Source organism: Megascapheus bottae, chromosome 16, assembly GCF_031878675.1.
Source record: "Megascapheus bottae isolate mThoBot1 chromosome 16, mThoBot2.hap1, whole genome shotgun sequence".
In the NCBI taxonomy this organism is placed as follows: domain Eukaryota; kingdom Metazoa; phylum Chordata; class Mammalia; order Rodentia; family Geomyidae; genus Megascapheus; species Megascapheus bottae.
Window position 1 is genome coordinate 5444897 of NC_143524.1, and position 21873 is coordinate 5466769.

The 21873-nt window shown below is 48.2% G+C and overlaps 1 protein-coding gene across 3 annotated transcripts in view; it reads right to left on the bottom strand.

The window, feature by feature from the left end:
* Positions 1–1645: 1645 nt before the first annotated feature.
* The window catches only part of Pola2 (DNA polymerase alpha 2, accessory subunit), a 30617-nt gene continuing 10389 nt past the window's right edge, over positions 1646–21873 (bottom strand). For 2 of the 3 annotated variants that reach the window (XM_090347400.1, XM_090347399.1), the window contains 12 exons: positions 20541–20734; positions 19755–19843; positions 16700–16855; positions 16123–16185; positions 14788–14830; positions 10905–11029; positions 9212–9285; positions 5668–5776; positions 5462–5568; positions 3084–3143; positions 2723–2849; positions 1646–2144 (listed from right to left, as the gene is read on the bottom strand). In XM_090347400.1, coding sequence (XP_090203526.1) covers positions 1995–2144; positions 2723–2849; positions 3084–3143; positions 5462–5568; positions 5668–5776; positions 9212–9285; positions 10905–11029; positions 14788–14830; positions 16123–16185; positions 16700–16855; positions 19755–19843; positions 20541–20734 — 1297 coding nt within the window. In that variant the 3' untranslated portion in view covers positions 1646–1994. Of the gene's footprint in view, positions 2145–2722; positions 2850–3083; positions 3144–5461; positions 5569–5667; positions 5777–9211; positions 9286–10064; positions 10104–10904; positions 11030–14787; positions 14831–16122; positions 16186–16699; positions 16856–19754; positions 19844–20540; positions 20735–21873 lie in introns of all 3 variants that reach the window. The other variant, XM_090347401.1, reaches the window with a different exon arrangement.

The window sequence follows — 21873 nt, forward strand, 5'->3', positions numbered from 1 at the left end:
GTCTGAACCCCGGATCGGCCTGCCCAGATCATTTCCAGCTGTCACAGGACCTGTAACTAGGCAACAGCCATTGCCACTCATGCCCAATGACAGGGACCCCAGCTTTCTCTCCCTTCTCCTTGATCAACCCTCTAATCCCACCCCAACCTCCAAGAGGAAGGGGGGGTCCTCTGATTTGGCAAGGGGGGGAACAAAACACGTTCTTCCCCAAGAGCCTTGTTAAGAAGCAACATGAAGAGTGCCCTGGCCACAATGGGTTCCTGAGATAAGGGCCACAGGCTGCAGCGCCAGCCCTTGAGTCTTGTTTACAGCAGCCTTGTGTTTAATCCTCCCAGGCCTGGTTTTCATGGCAGGGAGGAGTGGGGTGCTGGCTGAGGAGATTCAGCGGGGAGGAAGGCTGAAGGGAGGCGCCTGGTCCACAGCATGCCACCTGGGAAGGAAATGGGAGCTGGAGCCTGTTTTTATTTCTTCCACTCTTGGGATTAGAACTTCATTCAAGGCTGGCACTCTACCACTTGAACCACAGCTCTACTTTTAGTTTTTTACTGATTAAGTGAAGATAAGCCTCAGCTTTGTCTTCCAACTTGATGCTCCGATTACAGGATTACAGGATGAGCCTCGGTGCTCAGCTCTAACTTCTCAGAGAAGACACATTACTACATGAGCGAAACAAGGGCCCAGTGCCTGGGTTGTGAGGAACAATTTCACTGGGCAGGCCCTGCAGAGCTGGGGCTAACTGCCATTTCCTCCTGGGAGAGCAGGTGGGGACAGGATGCTTTTAGGTTACCTATTTATCTCTGAGTCAGAGCACAGGTATGAGCTGCTCTGCTCCTCACCCACTTCCGAGCTTCTCACGGCCAGGTTTCCAGTTTGGGCTTTCCCCTGCTTGGCAGGACAGCCTGCCAGCCCACTTAGGGCAGAAACCACTCTGCCCTTCCCTAGGTGCCACAGCGCACAGCACGGAGATGAGCCTGGAAGACTGACTGCAGGACAACCTCGAGCCACAGGCAAGCCTGAATCACCATGTGGCACAACACCAGGGACTGTGGCTCGGGGAAGCCGCTGCCTCCTCCAGATGAAGGTCAGGCTGAGAGCACATTGAGAAAGTGATCTGCTGCCAGAGGCTCGTTCTGCGGCCCCCGCAGCCTGGGAGGCCGGGGGAGGATGAGGGCGGGCTGGATGGAACCCCGGAGTGCCCCGCCTTGTGTCTTCCCTGGACACAGGACAAATAGTCTGGTCTAACATTCTTTGGTAACTACCAGGAAGGAGAAAGTGGAAGAAAGTTAAATGCAGAAGTCGAACTGGGTGCTGGTGGCTCACGTCTGTAATTTTAACTACCGCAGGAGGCTGAGGTTTTTCTTGGTTGGTTATGGGGCTTGAACTTTGGGCCTGGGTACTGTTCTTAGGCCTTTTTTTGCTCCACCACATGGAGCCACAGTGCCACTTCCGGTTTCCTGGTCGTTAACTAAAAAGTCTCTTGGACTTTCCTGCCAGGGCTGAGATTTGAGGATCAAAGTTCCAAGTCAGCCTGGGAAGAAAAGTGAGACTCTTATTTCTAAGTAATTGGCAAAAACCAAGGGAGAGCATTTTGGCCCTGAGTGCAAGCCCCAGAACCAGCACAAAGCACGTGTGCGCGCACACACAGTGACATCCATTTATTTTTATTTCTCCCAAAGTTGTTTGTGCATTTGATTCATATAGAGAAAGCTCCACCTTTCCTCCTATCGGGGGAGTGCTGTCCCCATAGCCAGTTCTCTTCAGGATCCCGGATCCCACAGCCCTCCTGAAGCAAGAACTTCCTTCTGGAGAGGAGTTCGACCCAGACACACCAGTAGGGCCCAGATGCAGTGGCCCTCCCCGTACCAGACCCATGGCCGCAGCAGCTCTGTCCTCATGGCTGCTCCTTTTCTCTGCAAGTCTGGTCTCATTAGAGGGCCAAGCCCAGCCTGGCATCAGCAGGGGCTGCAGGCCAGGGTGGCGGAAAGCCCAAAGACTCAGATCCTCACCACCTGTGCGGCGATGCTCAGACCCCGCTGCTTCTCCCAGTCCATCGGCTTCCTCCTGAGGTAGAGGCGGCCGAAGGTGCCACCCACCTGCCCTTTGGTGAGGCGTCCCGGATTCACACAGACGCAGCCCAGGATGTCCTAGGAGGAAAGAAGACAGGGTGTGGAGGGCCCCAGCTAACCGGGGTCAGACACCACACAGGCAGGAATCAAACACACATCATTAGACCCCAGAGAGTTTGTATAAAATAGAAGCAAACCTCTTTGCTATATAGGATGTGAACTTTCTTTTCTGGTTTATCACAGGGCTTGACTCAGGGTCTGGGTGCTGTCCCTGAATTCTTTTGTTCAAATAGTGCTCTATCACTGGATTTCTCAGTACCACATACACAGAAAAAGCTGGAAGTGTTGCTGTGGCAGTGTTACTCTTGAGAAAGCTCAAAGACAGGACTGACGGGGCTGGGAGTTTGGCCTAATGGTTAAAGTGCTTGCCTAGCATGCACGAAGACCCGGGTTCGATTCCTTGGTACCACATACATACAAAAAAAAAAGCTGGAAATGGTGCTGAGGCTCAAGTGGTAGAGCTCTAGCCTTGAGAAAGTCCAAGGACAGTGCTCAGGCCCTGAGCTCAAGCCCAGGACTGGCAAAAAAAAAAAAAAAAAAAAAAAAAAAAGACAGGACTGGCAAAAAAACAAAGCAAAACAACAAAAAACCCGTACCTTCACGAAGTACCTCAGCTCCGATGGGACCACCAGGACATCGGGAGTGACCGGCAGCTGGGCATAGGCGTAGAGGTGCTCGTAGTCAATAGGCATGTCCTCGGGGGGTGGGTAGAGGGGGTAGTAGCTGCAGGGACGAGAAAAGCAGTCAGCGGACGCCCATCCAGGGGCTCCTGTCTGCCTGACAGGCTCCCAGCCACAGGCCTTCATCCAGGTATTCAAGTTCATGGGCCAGCTCTTGTGGTATCATTACAGGGCAGAGTCCCTGGGGGTGGTCTGGGAGCAGCTCTGTCACATTGGCCACTGGTCTGTGACCCCATGTCATTGTCTTCCCAGCCAGCTGAGCAACCAGCATGCTCACCTCCTCTGTGTCAGGATATGCTTGAGAATTCGGCTGAATCTGTCTGATGCTCCAGCAGAACTAGAAAGGAAGGACAGCGAGAGATGGGGTGCATACCTTGTTTCCTCTTCAGGGAGGAGTTGAGACCCCTGTGCCCTGCTGTTGTATTCCCCACCACAGGAAAGCAGAGCCCTGGATCAGGAGTCCTGGCAATCATGAGCAAGAAAACAAACAAACAAAAACCCCCGAAGCCTGCCAGCATAGCTACTCAGGAGCCTGAGACCTGAGGATTGCGGTTCAAAGCCAGCCTGGGCACTCAAGTCCATGAGACTCTCTCCCCCTCCTCCCCTCAGGGCCTGAGCACTGTCCTTGGGTTTTCTCAAAGCTAGAGCTCTACCACTTGAGCCACAGCACCACTTCTGGCTTTTTCCTATGTGTGTGGTACTGAGGAACTGAAACCCCCAGGTCTTTGTGAATGCTAGGCAAGCACTCTACCACTAGGCCAAACTCCTGGCCCACATGACTCTTATTTCCAATTTAACCACTAGAAAAATTGGCGCTGTCGCTCTAGGGTTGGTAGCCTTGAGCTGAAGAGCTCAGGGACAACGCCCAGAGTTCAAGTACCACAACCAACAACAACAACAACAAAAAACCCAAAAAACAAAAAGACCAAACATACAAAATTACCTACTTTCCCCACTCTTCCCCCAAGGACTGGTGGCTCATGTTTGTAATCCTAGCTACTCAGGAGGCTGAGATCTGATGATCAAAGTTGATATCTAAAATCTGAGGTTCAAAGCCAGTCCTGGCTGGGAGGTCCATAAGACTCTTATCTGCAATTAATCATCAAAAAACCAGACGTGGAGGTGTGCCTCAAGTAGCAGAGCACCGGCCTTGAGTGGAAAAGAGCTAAGGGACAGTGCCCAGGCATTCACTTGATACCTCAGTACCATGCTCAAAAAGAACAAAACAAGAAAGACCTCAGCTGGTACCATCTTCTGTTAAAAAAAAAAAAAAGTCACACTTGCTCTATTATCAGGTAACATGCAGAGCTGCTGACCCTGTGTGTCAAATCTCAACTGGAAGCACACACCCATCTTACTGAACTCCTGAACTGCTCCACTCTGCTCAGCAGGGAAGGAGAGCCAACTGCCAAGCCAAAACGCCACAGATGTGGCTGCATCTGAGCCCCTGTGGGCTACAACCCACTGTGCTGGCAAGAGAAAGCCCTCTAGGAGAAATCTGTCAGAGACATCGAGTGCTCAGGTCTGGGGAAGAGAGGAAAAGGAACAGAGTGGAAAATGCAGACAAATTTCTGTGTCTACAGTAAAAGTGTAAAGACAGAAAAGATAATTCTTTGTGGTCTCAAACACTGTAAACAAATGACAGAAACAAATGTATCTGACTGCTCCTCCTGTTTCCTGACCAAAAAGTAAAGTCCATGAGACTCATATCCAGTTAACAACCAAAAAGCTGGAAGTGGGCCGGGAGTTTGGCCTAGTGGTTAAAGTGCTTGCCTAGCATGCATGAAGACCCGGGTTCGATTCCTCGGTACCACATACATAGAAAAAAGCCAGAAGTGGTGCTGAGGCTCAAGTGGTAGAGTTCTAGCCTTGAGAAAGTCCAAGGACAGTGCTCTGGCAAAAAAAAAAAAAAAAAAAAAAAAAAAAGCTGGAAGTGGAGCTGTGGCTCAAATGGTAGCCTTGAGCACTAAAGCTCAGATAGTGCCCAGACCCTAAGCCCCAGGACCAGCACAGAAAAACAAAACAAATGAAGCAACAACAGTAACAATTTTGCTCTCTTGCTCCTGGGAGGTAGAAATCGGGGGAGGATCACAATTGGAGGCTAACCTGAGTAAAAAGTTTGTGAGATTTTTCCATCTCAACCAATAAGCTGGACTCAGTGGTATGCACCTGTCAACTCAGCTATGAGGTATGCCTAAATAGGAGGACAGCAGTCTGGGCTAGCCAAGTAAAAAGGCAAGACCCAATCTTAATAACAACCAAAGCAAGCCACCCTCAGAGTTCATGCCTGTAATCTGACCTACTCAGGAGAATAAATCTGAAGATCAAAATTCAAAGGCAGCTGTAGCAGAGAAGTCCACGAGATTCTTATCTCCAATTAACCACCAGAAAACCAGAAGTGGTGCTGTGGCTTACAGTCGTAGAGAACTAGCCTTGAGCAAAAGAGCTCACAGCCAGTACCCAGGCCTTGAATTCAAGTCCCATGACCAACCACCCTCCCCCTCCCCCAAAAAAGATTGCAGAAGAGTGGCTGCCTAGGCAAGCACAAGGCCCTGAGTTCAAATCCCATGATTGGAGACATGATTGGTGATGTCAGGACCAGAATGTGGGGAGACGGCAGATACCCTGCTTACCAGCCCAGAATGCACTTCTTACCAGCTTATCTCCTCAGCACCCATGTGGAACAGCAGGTCTGTGGATGTCAGGCCAAAGATCACCCCATTTATGCTGAGACTGCAGGGCTCTGACACGAACTGTACTCGCTAAAAGAAGGTATTTGGATTGATTATTGATCCTCCCCTCCTCCCCCTGCAGGCTGGCCATGCTCTGAGCTGCCTACTGGGCAGAGGGGTCACTGGTACCTTTTTGTCCTCACGAGACAGATCGGAGTAGCTGAAAGGTGGCTGTGGATACACGGGGTCGTGATGCACGTCCCTCAGGGAGGGGACAAAAATGAGGTGGGAACCGGAGCTGCGGAAGAGGAAGAAAGTTGAGTACAGAGGGATAGAGGCAGGTTTAAGGCCTTAGAGCCTGCATCACATAGCTGTTCTCCGGGGAGACATGGTCCCTGGATGCTACAGGGAAAAGCAGCATGCTGTCAGGTACACCTGCCCCCTGGTCCGTGTAGCTAGGCATATGCTGCCCCTGCTTTCTGGCCTCTCCCACTGGGGCTCCAGGGGGATTGCTGTGATAAAAAATGGGAGAAGACAGTTAGGTGCTGGTGGCTCACACCTGTAATCAATGCTAGCTAATCAGGAGGCTGAGATCTGAGGACTGTTGTTCAAAGCCAGAAAGGGCAGGAAAGTTCTCAAGACTCTGATCTCTAATAAACTACTTGGAAAAAGCCAGAAGTGGTACTGAGGCTCAGGTGGCAGAGTACTAGCCTTGAACACACAGAGGCTCAGGGACAGCACCGAGACCTTGAGTTCAACTCCCCAGGACTGGCAAAACACAAAACCAAAATCCAAACAGGAAATGTAGAAGAAACTGAGATAGAAAATCTAGACAAGGAAGCATAGCCTCAGACCTGGAGCCCACTTCGCTCTGTGACATGGGGCACCCTGGGACATTACAATGGCTCCAGAGTGGCTGTAGGGACACAGCTGACACTGGTCAGACCCAGAGACTGCCCCCGCATTCCCAAGATCAACCCCAAACTTTCTCTACCAGCCAAGGGCTGGGCCACAAGAACTGGGCAGCAAAGACAGACACTTCCAGAGGGATACATGCCTGGCTTCTCTGTACCCTTCACTCCCTGATTATCAGGTTGGAAAGTGACGCCCCTTTTTTATTTCTCAGTACACAACGTGCCAGATACTCAGCAGCAGAGCACAGGCAGGGAGGATGCAGTTGGAGGACAACCTCCAGGCTTACAATACAGTGAAGAAACAACCTGTGGCTCTGTGTGTGCAACTATTTATTTTCCCTAGGCACACAGAGGAAAGGGAAAAACGTCATTTCTTTGGTTCCCTCAGCTTGTCCTAGCAGAGGGCCCTTATTATAAACCAAGTAGGTGGGCAGTGTTAGCATAGGACACACCCCAAATTGCCAATGGATCTTGCTCCCAGTTCCTTTCTCCCTTCTCTTGCTTAAAGCCTGGCCTTAACTGTCAGCGGTTGGTGACTTTGTTACTTATCATGCCTACTCAGATAGACCCAAGGCTGTTCGAAACAGCAGATCAAAGCTGTGAGGCCAAATGTGCTTTGCATGTATTAGTCATGAGCTCACAGTAATTGCCTAAGTCACTGTCTTGAGGTTAAGGAAGCCTCTGAGTGCTGGTGGCTTCTGCCTATACTCCCAGCTACTAAGGAGGCTGAGATCTGAGGATTGAGATTCAAAGCTAAGCTAGGCAAGAAAGTCCACAAGATTCACGTCTAACTAATTACATAAAAGCCAAAGAGCAGCAAGGCGCTGGTAGTTCACACCTGTAATCTTAGCTACTCAGGAGGCAGAGATCTGAGGGTCATTAAAGTCTGTGAAAGACCCTGAACTCAAGCCTTTGTACACCCCCCCACACACACACACATTGAGGCCAAGGGTGGAACTGGGGATGGGGGAGGGGGTAACTTGAATAGGACAATCTGTGTTCTGGGTCCCAAGGGCCCAAAGCCTGTAATGACAAAAAGACCTGAGATGCAGCTGGCGGCTGTCACAGGTCGGAAGCGCCTGCTTCAGAAGAGCAATGGTTAAGGAGGAAGCAGGCTTCCGCTTACGGTTCTGAGGGGGGAGGAAGAAAATTCCAACTATGCTCATGCTCAGCATTGCACAACTTCATACATCCTCGTGGGAGGGTCTCCAGCTCGCAGGCTGCAGCACAGAGCTGGCAGATCTGCCTCCAGCCTCTGCTGATAAACGAGCTTAAAGCTCTGCATTTCTGACCTCTGGGGAATAAAACAGATCCCCCCCCAACCCTGTCACTGAGGGCCATTTATGTAGGGGTTCTAGAAGGGTGGAGTAGCTCCTTGCCCGTGGCACACACTGGCCTCAGATGAAAGTGCCTGGTGGTGCTGGGTATCTGCTCCGGGGTTAACAAAGCCCGGACTGTTCTTTGTTTTGTATCGCTCACTACGTCATTACCATACCGGGTGAGAAACCCAAATCAGAACCCAACCTCAAGCTGAACACACCAGCCACTGCTGCAGCAGCCTCTGCCCATCCCAGAGGGCTGCCCAAGGCTTCCGCTCCTGCTCTGGGGCTCTAGCACTCTCCAGGCCAGATGAACTCAATCAGGGTCATGACACATCTGGGGAAGAAGAGGGGAGGCACTGGGAGTTCCCTTCACTGGAGGGGGCGAGGACAGAGCAGCTGAGGGCTATCACTGGCACAAACTCATTTCCCAGCTCTGAAGAGAGGTGGGTCCTCATTACTGGGCTCCCATGCTTACCACACTGGCATGTTGCAACAAATCAACTCTACAATCAGTTATTATGGCCCAAACGTGGAAGATTATATATCGTGCTTTAAAAACTCCCTTTGTGGAGGACTTATTTTAAAAGCTCAGCCATAGGAATGCGTGATTTTTAGAAGCTCAGCTATAGGCAGACAAATCCCAAGAGATCACTCCCTATTCCGCTTTCCTTCAGACTCCAACACTGGAGGAACAGGACAGGAACTGAGGTGTCTGTCAGTTTCCTGACTCTCTGCTTCTAGCTTCAGACTCTTCCTGGAAGGGCGAGTTCCCACACGTTAGAACAGCACCCGGCTCTGACATCACTGTGCCCTGACATTGTCCCATCCCTGGGTCATGGCAAGGAATCAAGATCCCCACCCTCAGCTGGGCGCTGGTGACTCATGCCTGTAATCCTGTCCACTCAAGAGACTGAAAGCTGAGCATCATGATTTGTAGTCAATCAGGGCAGGAAAGTCCATGAGACAGTTATCTCCAATGATCCAATCAAAAAGTTCAAAGTGGAGCTGGGGCTCAGTGGTTGAATGGAAAAGGTCAACCGAGAGTGACACCCTGAGTTCAAACCACAGTATTGCACACACACAAAAATCTCCCACTCTCACAAAACCACCTACTACACTTCCTAACCCAGAGCAGCACTGACCCACCCCAAAACACCCATTCACACACACAGAGGTCTGGAGCCTCCTGGGCGATTGTGGAAAACATCCTGGGAAGATGCTCATGGAAAACTAGTTTATATGACAAGGAGTGAGAAAAGGAAGTAAATAGTGAAAACAAAAAGCAAGTGAGGGAAGAGGAGACTACATGGTTTGCCTTTCAAGTTTGTTTATCTGTTTTACTCAGTGTGAAGCACTTGAAGTTGAAGGGTTCTAACTGATCAAAAGGATGGAAAGGAAAGAAACCTCCATTCCTTTTAAATTGCTGAACATTTTTTTTTGGATACAAGGGAACAGCCTAGGAAGCTGCTGGCTCTGTCCAGTGTTTGCGATTCTGACCTTCTTGTCCCTTCAATTATTGTTCGCAGACATTGCTTGAAAACATCTTCGAATGGACTTGTCAGCAGACACTTCTGTAAAAAAGGAATGCAAACAGACAACACATGGCTTTGATCACCCGTAGGTGCTGGCTGTCAGGCTGTGACCTATGGAATCTGCAAGCAGTGTGGAGAGCTGAGAGGACAGGATGAGAACTAATCCTCAAGTGCAAGCTGAGGTGAGAAAGGAAGAATGCTTGAAAATCTCTTCCACTAAACCAGGTACTGATGGCTCATGTCTGTAATCCTAGCTACGCAGGAGGATGAATTCTGAGGATTGTAGTTCAAAGCCAGCCTGAGCAGGAAAGACCATGAGACTTATCTCTACCCACCAGAAAATGGGAAGTAGAGCAATGGCTCAAAGATGTAGAGGGGTATATTTCTATTTCCTTCCTCAGCTTCTAGTCCACCTTGTATTCTAGTGAAACTAAGCCAGCAAACTTGAGATATTTAAAAATATCCAGTTACAGGGGCCAGGAGTTTGGCCTAGTGGTGGAGTGCTTGCCTAGCATGCATGATTCCTTAGTACCACACAGAAAAAGCGGGAAGTGGTGCTGTAGCTCTGGTGGTAGAGTGCTAGCGAGACTCTTCCCCCCACCCCAAGACCAAGGCCTTGAACTCAGGGCCTAAGCATGGTCCTTGGGCTTTCTCAAGGCTAGAGCTCTACCACTTGAGCCATAGCACTGGTTGTGCAGTCTTTCTAATTAGCCACAGAGTTAACTTAGGCCTGCTAGAAATGCAGAAAAGCAAGGGTGGTCTGCTGTGACGTCTGATGTGACTGTACAGGCTCCTTGCACCCTGCCCCTGGCACTTACCTCTACCTGTTCATGCTTAGCATCCAGGAAAGGGCCAAACTGCAAACAAGCCCAAGGGAGGGAAACAGAAACATCAAAGCAACAAATCAGAATCACACACATCTGAAAACACCTTCAAATTCTATTTTTTAACTGCTCGCCAGCCAGGGTCCATCTGTTGGCCCATGGTTGCCTGGAGAGCCTGGGGAAGGTCAGCAGATGGGCAAGGGGCACCTAGCCAGCTTCACAGGCTAAGGCACCTGAGCTCTGAAGGGGCACTGAGGGCTCCGCTCCATAACCTGGACCACTGCCTCCACACACTGCTTTGTCACGACACTGCACACCTAGAAGTGATCAAGCACCATGCCTGCAGAAATACTTTGAGCTGATGGGTGGGACAGAGAGACAAGAAATTTGTAAAACTAATGAAGGGGACCCAAAAACATTGGGAGTTTGCATTTAGTGACGGTCTATAGATCATGTAACTTCTCCAGAGGCAGGCTGAGAACTAGAAAACAAGCTGGGCACCGCTGGCTCATGTCTATAATTCTAGCTACTCAGGAGAGTAAGATCTAAGGATTGTGGTTTGAAGCCAGCCCAGATAGTAAAGTCCATACAACTCTCATCTCCAATGAATCAACTACAAGGGGAGGTGTGGCTCAAGTGGTAGAGCATCAGCCTCGAGCAAAAAAAACCTCAGGTCCTGAGTTCAAGCCCCTGTACAGGCCCAAAACCAAACACAAATTCCCTACAAAACATTTCTAAAAAGGACAGATTGACTTTTCCTAAAAGTTTAAGGCAGCACAAAGACCCCTTTCAAAAGCTGGCCCCTGTATAAAGCTGTCCCAGGGGACCTCCTACCAGGATGCAGATGTCTGGCCGGTCCTGGTTGATGAGGGTGATCAGGTCAAGCAGGGGGTCATAGGTGATGCTGTCAGATGTGGTGTACGGCCCACAGGCCAGGAAGATCACTGTTTGCTCAAAATCTATGACAGAAAGGATCACAAAGTACTGATCAGAAGGACTGATCTCAGGACAGTGGAAGAAGCGACATTAGATGCCACATGACACATTCACTGTCCCTACAAGTGCACCCAAGTGATTGAAGAAAAACGGCAATTGGGAAACGGTAGCTCAGACCTATCATCCTAACTACTCAGGAGGCTGAGATTTGAGGATCCAGGCTCAATGCCAGCTTGGGCACGGAAGACTATGAGACGCTTATCTCCAATTAACCACTCAAAAACCTGGAAGCAGAGCTGTGGCTCAGGTGGTAGAGTGCTGGCTTTGAGCAAAACAAGCTCAAGGACAGCACCTAGACCCCAAGTTCAAGCCCCAGGACTGTGTTCGTATGACATAGTCAGGAGGTGTTCACACTTTAGAGAAGTTTCTAGGAGCAAGGACAAGTTGTATGAGAGTGCTAAGACTTGAGGGACCATCTGGTAGTTCAGTGTAGCTACCAAATGTGAGGTGAAGAAGGCCACAAAGGCAGGCTAAGGTGATGGGGGAGCTGGGGGCTGGTGTGGGGAATGTGTGTATTTAGGTTAGATTATAAATTGGGTGATCTGGCTGCTGCCAGCTAAAGGACAAGGGTCATTGATACTTTCCTCCTGGGGTCTGGAATCTAGAGGTAAATTTGCCAGGGTCAGAAGAAGGTTGAAGCAGACCAATGTGGCTGAGGAGCCTGGGTGATTCAGCTAGGAATCTCTGCTGGCTGGACACGATAGCTGCCAGGCCTATGTCCTGGTCCCACACATGGGTCTAGGGCCCTGTCCCGTCTGTGTCTGTGAATGACTTGAATTTCCATGAACAAGTTCTTTTCCCTCCCTTAATCCAAGCCAGCTTCTGTGGCTTACAAGGATATCCAAAGATCCCTGACTTCCATGCAGTGTCACATCCATTTTCTAGTATTAAATTTCTAGTCTTACAGCTCTGGAGATCCTAAGTCCTAAAATTAAGCCATTGGCAGGGCTGTGCTCTTTCTGGAGGTTCTAGGGGAGAATTCACTTCCTTGCCTTGGTAGCTTACCTGGTTGGTGACCCATCTTCCATCTTTTTCTTTTTTCTTTTTGCCTATACTAGAGCTTGAACTCAGGGCCTGGGCACTGTCTCTCAGTCTCCTGAGTAGCTAGGATTACAGACATGAGCACCTGGAGGTGCAAAGTCCTTTTAACCCCACATGGCCATGCATTCATAGACTCCAGAGATGGGGGAGGGGCACTGGCTTGAATACTGAGATGGTATCCAAGAGGGAGGTGAGTGACTCATGGTGGTGGGGCAGGAACCAAGTTAAGTTTGGTTTTGAGGTCTAAACCCCGGAAAACACCAGAAGCGCCCAGGGAACAAGGTCCACTTCTTATTTATCCAAGAGTACTTAGCTGAATTCCTTGTACCAAAAAAAAGTTTGCTGAACAGCCCATTCAACTGCTTCTGGGACCACAGCTCTGGCTTTTAGCACCTTACTTAGCATGTTAACTTCCTTTCATTATTTAAAGTTGATCTAACAGTTCCATGCCACCCCCCTCCTCACATACATACTTTCCCAGACATTGTACAATGTCCTAACCTCTAAATTTCATTCTTGAATCTAGACTGTCCCCAACACCCAGAGAGGGTAGCGGCCAGGTACCAGGCCTGGCACTTACTGCTAATCTTGAATGGTATAACACTTTGCTTACAGAAATGTTTAGGGCATCACAAAGGACAAAACAATGTTTCACAGACTTTCCTGCCTGGGCTGACTTTAACCTTGGTTCTTAAATCTCAGTCTCCTGAGTAGCTAGGATTTAGGATTTAGCCACAGGCAACTGGCTTTTATTTATTTTTTTTTTGCCAGTCCTGGGCTTGAGCTCAGCGCCTGAGCACTGTCCTTGGACTTTCTCAAGGCTAGAGCTCTATCACTTGAGCCTCAGCACCACGTTTGGCTTTTTTCTATGTATGTGGTACTAAGGAATCAAACCCAGGCGGTCTTCATGCATGCTAGGCAAGCAAGCACTCTACCACTAGGCCAAACTCCTAGCCCCCGGCATCCGGCTTTTAGGGATGAAACTAAGTCTGTTCAATTTCCTTTTTTGCTTTTCCCATCTAGCTTATTTTAAAATACCACTAAGTTTTCTTTGGACTTTTGTTTAAAACTCAGGGTCTGAATCTTGCTAGGCAGGTTCTCTATTTCTTTTTTTTTTTTTTTTTTTTTTTTTGCCAGTCCTGGGCTTGAGCTCAGGGCCTGAGCACTGTCCTTGGACTTTCTCAAGGCTAGAGCTCTACCACTTGAGCCTCAGCACCACTTCTGGCTTTTTTCTATATATGTGGTACCGAGGAATCGAACCTGGGTCTTCATGCATGCTAGACAAGCACTTTAACCACTAGGCCAAACTCCCGGCCCCAGGTACTCTATTTCTTGAAACACACTCCCTACCGCTAGAAAAACTTTTTCAGTTAACATTTTTTTTTTTGGTGCCTGTCTTGGGGCTTGAACTCAGGGCCTGCATACTGTCCCCGAGGCCTCTGTGCTCAAGGACAGTATTCTACCACTTGAGCCACACAGTACCAATTCCAGCCTTTTCTGCGTACTTATTAGAGATAAAGCCTTTCCTACCTTAGCTGCCTTTTTTGGGTACCAGACATGGGGCTTGAACTCAGGCCCTGAGCACTGTCCTTGGACACTTTTTGCTCAAGGCTAGCACTCTGCCACTTGAGCCACAGCAACACTTCTGGCTTTTTCTGTGTATGTGGTACCAAGGAATCAAACCCAGGGCTTTGTGCATGCTAGATGAGCACTCTACCACTGGATCACACCCCTGACCATCAGCTGGTTCTGAACTGTGATCCTCAGATCTCTGCCTCCTGTGTAGCTACAATTGCAGGCTGCAGTCATATGCCCCAGGTTCCTGATGTCCCTAAGCTCTTTCATCCAAGGCTAGTTTCCTACCACTTTGAGCCACAGCTCCATTTCAGATTTTCTGGTGGTTAATTGGAGAAATCAAAATCCCATGGATTTTCCTGCCCAGGCTGAATCTGAACCACCATCTTCAGATCTCTGCCTCATGAATGGTTGGGATTATAGGAGTGGGCCACCAGTGCCGGGTTTCATTTCATTTGCATATTTTGGAATAACTTAGAATTAAAAAAAAAAAGTTGCAAAGACAGCACAAAGTTCCCGTATCTCTTTCATCCACAGTCTCCTAAGATTAGCAACTTATATAATTATGTAGATCTGCTGGAATTAATGCAGGTGTGTTACTGTTGACTAAACTGATTGTTTTATTCAGACTTTCTCTTTTACAATTCAATCCACGATGCCAGAATGTACTTCCTAAAGTGCACATATTATTCCTTTTCAAAGTGGCCTGCAAATATTACTAAAGGCTAGTCTTTTTAGGCCAGGTGGCAACACTGACAATGGTCAGAGGGCTCAGACCCATGGCTCTAGGGCAAAAAGCCTGTGTCTGGGCACTGTCTCTGAGCTCTTTCACTCAAGGCTTGCACTCTACCACGTTGAACGATAGCTCTACTTTGGGTTTCTGATAATTAATTGGAGATAAGAGTCTCACAGACTTTTCTGCACAGCCTGACTTCAAACCATGATCTTCAGATCTCACCCTGACTCGCTGGGATTACAGACATGAGTCACCAGGGCCCGGCCTATTTTGTACTAACAGAGCATTTGCAGCTTCCTGAGCCTCATTTCTGGAATCTTGTCCATAAATCCTCACTGGTCACAAAACAACTTCGGAACCAAAACTCACCTCTCTCCTCTTCAGTGGGCTGGTAGAATGGAAGCGGCACACCCTTAAAACAGGAGAAAAGCTTGGGTAAGGTCTCACTGCAGCCATCGCTTTGGTAAGGACTGGGATGGGTTATGTGTGTGTGGGTTGGGGGGTAGTGTGAGGGCCCCAGGAGGGATAGGAGAGAGGAGACGATGTACCTGACCTATTCTTCACAGCCCAGAGCTGAGAGGACCTGATGCTTGTCCAAACTTAAGAGTGACCAAGCAGCCCACATAATGGAGTCACCAATAAAACCCTCACAGGACACCCAGCAACAGGGAGAGCAATGAGGTGCTGACAACACCAGAAGGCTCCGAGGCAGAGGTGGGAGAAGCCCTCCTTCTACGTTTGCTGCTGCCTAGGTCAGCAGCCTGAGGCCGAATTTGATCACAAAATAAAGTTTTACTGGGCCAGGTACAGGTGGTTCATGCCTGTAATCCAAGCCACTTAGGAGGCTAACATCTGAAGATTGGGGTTTGAAGCCAGCCAGAGAAGGAAAGTCCATGAGACTTTTTTTTTGGTTGGACAAACTCAGGGTTTGGGTGCTCTCCCTGAGCTTTAACACTCTGAGTCACAGTTCCACTTCCAGGTTTTGAGTAGTTAATTGAAGACTCTTATGGAGAGGTGAGGGAGACTGTCTTTTGGGGACTTTTCTGCCCCAAGGGTGGCTTTGAACCGTGATCCTCAGATCTTAGCCTCCTGAGTAGCTAGGATTGCAGGCATGAGTCACCATGCCTGGCAGGATCCTTTTTTTTTCTTCTTCTTTTTTCCCCCAGTCCTGGGGCTTGAACTCAGGGCCTGAGCACTATATCTGAGCTTCTTTTGCTTAAGGCTGGCACTTTACCATTTCAGCCACAGCACTACTTCTGGCTTTTGCTGGGTATGTGGTACTGAGGAATCAAACTCAGGGTTTTCATGCATGCTAGGCAAACACTCTACCACTAAGCCACATTCCCAGCCCTCCATGGGACTCATCTCTAATTTACGACCCCTCAAAAAGCCAGAAGTAGAACTCTGCTACAAGTGGTAGAGCAAGAAATATCAAGGATAGCACTCAGCTCTGGGACTTGGGGGAAAAAAAAACAACAGGAAGGGAGGAAGGAAGGGAGGGAGAGAGGGAGGAAGGGAGGGAGGGACGGAGGGAGGGAGGGAGGGAGGGAGGGAGGGAGGGAGGGAGGGAGGGAGGGAGAAAATGTTTTGGCTTATAACCCTGAATTAAGTTCCCACTGTAGAGACAGAACCAGTTTCTATGGCCTGAAACACATATAGGGAGGGCCAGGAACAAACGAGGAAGGGAGATGGGCTGCTCAGTACCTCATACAGTTTGGTGGCCACAAGTTTTCTTCCAGTGGTATTGATTCCTTCCATGATTACAACCTGAAAGACAAGAAACCAAACAGGAGTGCTATACAAGGGTGGGGGTGGGGGAAATGAAGAGGTCTGGCATAAATTATTTTGATGAGGTTACAAGTATTTTGCAACTATAAACCCAGGGCAGTTTTCCTACAAACAAATTAAGGGGACTGCATTAGTAACAATAATTACACTGTACACAAATGATCTAATTCTTACAACTATCCCATGAGGTAAGGATCATTATTTGCATTTTGGATGAAGATCCAGTGGCTTAGAAGGTTTAAATACCTTGTCTGTAGCCACATACCTTGTGAGCTAGAGTTAGGATTTGAATTTGAGCAGACAGAAGCAAGCTTAAAGGGGAAAACCCAGATCACACAGTGGAACCATGCAGAACCCCTACAATGCTGTCCTCTGGTCCACATAGGCACATGCCACATATTAGAGGTGCAAACTGAGAAAAACCTGTCCCTGGCACAACACTGGCAAGCATAAACGATACTTAAGCATCTTGGTGCAGCATCTCCAGTCTTACCTGTCCAGGAAAAAGGGAATATTCTCTGAGCTCAGACAGATCCACTGGAATCTGAGCACCTGAGGAATGTTCCCGGTCTCCCTCGAGCATGACCGACTTGCTGTTCAACTTCCCGTTGCTGTCACAGCAGATCTGGCCCAGTAAGGTGACAGGCTCCTGCCAAAGAAAAGGGGCAGTTTAACAAGCAGTTTCAGAAGTCACTGAACCGTAAGTGATCCCCTAGAGACATGCACTTTGTGTGGAGACAATAAGCTATCACATCATCACAGATGTCAGAGATGGAAGAGCTATGACAGATTCACCATGTCTCAAGGGGCTGCCTGGGTTTAAGCAACACTAGCAAGGGAGGACATGCCCACAGCACCTTTCCAGACCTACAGCTAAAAATACTTCACATTTACTGAATCAACTAATACCAGGCACTGTGCCAAGTGTACATCTTAAAAAACCAAAGCCAAACCAAACCCAAACCAAACAAACAGTAGTAGGATTTCAACTCAGGGCCTGGGTGCTGCCCCTTAGCTTTTTTATTCAGGGCTAGTGCTCTACTACTTGAACCACAGCTTCAACTCCCGATTTTTGCTGGTTCACTAGAGATAAAGCATCTTCAGTTCTTCCTGTCTGGACCAGTTCAAACCTTGAAGCTCAGCCTTCTGAGTAGCTAACAGGTCTGAGTTACTGGCCCCCTGGGGCCTATGTGCTATTCCTGAGCTTTTTCACTCAAGACTGACGCTCTACCACTTTGAGCCCCATCACCACTCCCAGTTTTCTGGCAGTAATTGGAGATAAGAGTCTCATGAACTTTACTTCCTGGACTGGCTTTGAACTGTGATCCTTAGGTCTTAGCCTCTGGAGAAGCTAGGATTACAAGCATGAGCTCTGGTGCCTGGGGGGAACTGGTGCTTTTAAATGCTTATTTATCAACTCTATGTGAACGTAGCCTGGCTATATATGAGCAGATGACAGTTTAGGCTCGGTGTGCTATCTTCCTGCCTCAGCCTCTAGTGTCCGGATTACAGGTCTGTGCTTTTAAAAATGTTCCATCTTTAAAAGTTGAATTGTTAATATTTAAATCTTAATTCAGATTTTTAGATGACCTTTATATTCCATGGGTATGAATCCTTTGTAAGTTACATATTCCTCAAAAAAACAAAAACCCAACAACCCACCATTTTTTTTTTTGCCAGTCCTGGGCTTGAGCTCAGGGCCTGAGCACTGTCCTTGGACTTTCTCAAGGCTAGAGCTCTACCACTTGAGCCTCAGCACCACTTCCGGCTTTTTTCTATGTATGTGGTACCAAGGAATTGAACCCGGGTCTTCGTGCATGCTAGGCAAGCACTTTAACCACTAGGCCAAACTCCCGGCCAACCCACCATTTTTTAAAGACAGGGTCTTGGTATGTAATCCAAGCTGCTCTTGCATGTGTGATCTCTCAGCCCAAAGCTCCTCCGCCTGGCACTACAGGTGTGCTCCACCATGCCTAGTGCCACCGAGGCACAGTGGCTCCTAAGTAGATTGACCTGAACTCTCTTTCCCTGTGACTTCCTCTGTTCTATTCCCATTCTTGGGAGCAAACAGGAAGTTTAATCTTCCCCATATGACTGTATCCCTACCCACCACGCACTTCCTCCAAATAATCTCCAAAACTTCCTCAGGACTCAATTTCCTATCTCTTTCCCCAGACACAAACATACTCAAAGGCACCTTAAGGAATTTTGTAGAATACCCCTCTCCACACACCAGATCAAAAGGTCAGGTGCCAGGCGCTGCTGGCTCACATGTGCAATCCAAGCTACTCAGGAGGCTGATATCTGAAGATCCTAGTTTGAAGCTAGCAGGGCCAGACAAACCTGAGACATGTATCTCCAATTAACCAGCAAAAAGCTGCAAGTAGAGGCATGGTTCAAGAGGTAGAGTGCCAGATATGAGTGAGAGCTTGAGGCTCTGAGTTTCAGTCCTAGTACTACTACACACATGCAAGTGTGAACATATACACACCTTTTTTTTCCCTTCTTAAATAAAATATAGGTGAGCTGGGCATGGTGGCTCACGTCTCTAATCCTAGCTACTCAGGAGGCTGAGATCTGAGGATTGTAGTTCAAAGCCAGCAGGGCACTGAAGAGAGTGAAACTCTTATCTCCAATTAACCACTATAAAATGGGGAAGTGGGGCTGTGTCTCAAGGAGTAAGGCACCCTACACCTTGAGCTGAAGAGCTCAGACACAGGGCCCAGGGGGAGTCCAGGACCCACAACGCACAAAAAATAAAAAAATAAAAAATAAAAAAAATAAAGGAAAACAGGCGAATATGGCAGATTTAAAAGCCTGGTGCAGGGGCCCGGAGTTTGGCCTAGTGGTTAAAGTGCTTGCCTAGCATGCATGAAGACCCGGGTTCAATTCCTCGGTACCACATACATAGAAAAAAGCCGGAAACGGTGCTGAGGCTTAAGTGGTAGAGCTTCTAGCCTTGAGACGGCCCAAGGATAGTGCTCAGGCCCTGAGCTCAAGCCCAGGACTGGCAAAAAAAATAAATAAATAAAAAGCATGGTGCAGACACAATTGAATCTACAGAACAGTTGAAACAATTGAATCTACAAAACAAAAAAACAGGGAGTTACCCCCTCCCCCAGTCCTGGGCCTTAAACTCAGGCCTGAGCACTGTCCTTGGGCTTTCTCAAGGCTAGAGCTCTACCACTTGAGCCAAAGCACCATTTCTGGTTTTTTCCTCGGTATCACATACCCAGATCTTCGTGCGTGCTAGGCAAGCACTCTACCACTAGGCTAAACTCCCGGCCCCCAAACAGAGAGCTTTTATAAATCTTCATGCAGGAGCTTCTATCAAATTCAACCCCCAAAGAAGCACAGATAAATGGAAAAGGATCTCTTTACCATTGCCTTAAAAAGGAAATACTAATTCATGAGAACTTTTTTTTTTAAGTGTCTGAGAACAAGACTCAAACTCAGTCCCAGCTGCTTTTTCTCACTGGCTAGTCCCCTACCAAGCAGGCCACGCCTCCACCCCCTCATGAGAACTCTTAATGAAAGACAACTCTTACTTGCACGGGGACTAGAAGAGGCGTAAAAGCCTCAATCTTGTAATGTTCCTTGAGTTCACTGCCAAGCTCTTCTATTTTACAGGTCAGAACTGCAATCCCAGATGTGAAAGAAAGTGTTGTGTTTAAAACATTTCACTTGGCAAGAAAACACAGCACGCTGTAAAATATTACAATCATTTTATAGGCACAGGGAGATGCCTGGACATCTAAAATCCTAGCCAATTTTCTTGTGTCTGCTTGCTAAATCTGGCCGGCCACAGAGTCACCTGGAGACCATACAGGAGTCAGTGAGTCCCTTCAACAACCCCCACCTCACCCCGCCCCATCCCAGGGAAGAAATTCACTGGGGTCATCAGAAATATTTCAGGCAAGCTAAGGCTATGCCAGAGAAGGCTTCCAGGAAACGTCATAAACATCCTTAGAAGCTGAATTCATTGCATAGTTCAGGATTTCTTTCCTGTGGACAGGAAAGCTCTAGATCTTTTCTCCAGGAAAACCATTAGGACAGTGTCACCCAATGTTCCAACACTAACAAAGGACCTATGAGGACATCTACCAACTTAGATGTTCAAAGGTAATGTCAGAATCCCATCTGCCCCCTCCCCCACCCCTCCAGCCAGAGAACTCGAACTCAGGGCCTGGCATTTGTTTATGGGCTAATGCTCTACAACCTGAGCCATGCCCTCTAGCCCCCAATCTTAGAACTTGTTCAACCCGCCCAGCTGGAGGTATGTTACCTCTCTAAGCCCTTCCAGGTGGTTTTACATCCATCAGAAAAACAATCACCTTCTCGAATGTCCGGGAGCTTCTGGAACATGGACTTGTAGCTCCCCGTGAGTGGTTCTGGATATCCAATGACCTTCAGGCTGGGGTTTCCAGCTCCCCCTCTTCCAGACCAACACACACCCTGGGACCAGCCAAAGGTATTAACCACTTCACCTCGGTTATTTCTTGAGTTGTATTTCTGGGAGGGAGTAGCACTGATAGAAAGGAAAACAGAAAAACAGTATTACATTCATGGCAACAGGGGGAGAGAAAGGAAAGTGAATTTACTTTTTGGAAATGGGAACTGGAAGGAAGTTCAAGTTAGCTTTATAAATCCAATCAATGTAATGGGGTTGGGCATACACAGACCTTTCAGGAATTTCAGGAATGAGGGGCTGAAGAAAACCAGACTGAGAAGAAATACCGAAAATGTTTAGAAATGTTTAAAAGCCAAAGACATTATTTGAAAAGACTGCGTTGTCTCCTAGCATTAAAATCAAATGAAGTAGCTGGCACCAGTGGCCCATGCCCATAACCCTACCTAAGATTATAGCTGAGATGTGGGGATCAGATTGAAGCCAGCTCAAAAACGAAAGTTTGTGAGACTCTTTTTTTTTTTTTTTGGCCAGTCCTGGGCTTGAGCTCAGGGCCTGAGCACTGTCCTTGGACTTTCTCAAGGCTAGAGCTCTACCACTTGAGCCTCAGCACCACTTCCGGCTTTTTTCTATGTATGTGGTACCGAGGAATCAAACCCGGGTCTTCATGCATGCTAGGCAAGCACTTCAACCACTAGGCCAAACTCCCGGCCCGTTTGTGAGACTCTTTATCTCCAGTAAACTACCCATAAGTGGAGCTAAAACTCAAACGGTAGAGTGCCAGTCTTGAGTAAATGCAGCTCAGGAAAAAGGCCAGATCCTGAGCCCCAGGATCAGCACTAATAATAATAATAATAATAATAATGCCACACAAAATTCTGAGAGTGAAATGTGAGCTTTTTTTTTCTTTTTCTTTTCTCTTTTTTGTCATGGGGCTTGAACTCTGGGCCTGGGCATTGTCCCCGAGTCCTTCAGCTCAAAGCTACTGCACTACCCTTGAGCCACAGCCCCACTTCCCATTTTCTAGTACTTAATGGTTATTTGGAGATAGGAGTCTCATGAACTTTAGTGCCTGGGCTGGCTTTGAACCACGATCCTCAGAGGTCAGCCTCCCCAGTAGCTGGGATTATAGGCATGAGCCACCATGCCCACTTTCTTTCTCTTTCTTTTCTTTCTGTGGCTGATACTGGGGCTTACACTCAAGGCCTTGCACTCTTGTTTGGCTTTTATTCAAGGCTTGTCCTCTACCACTTGAGCCA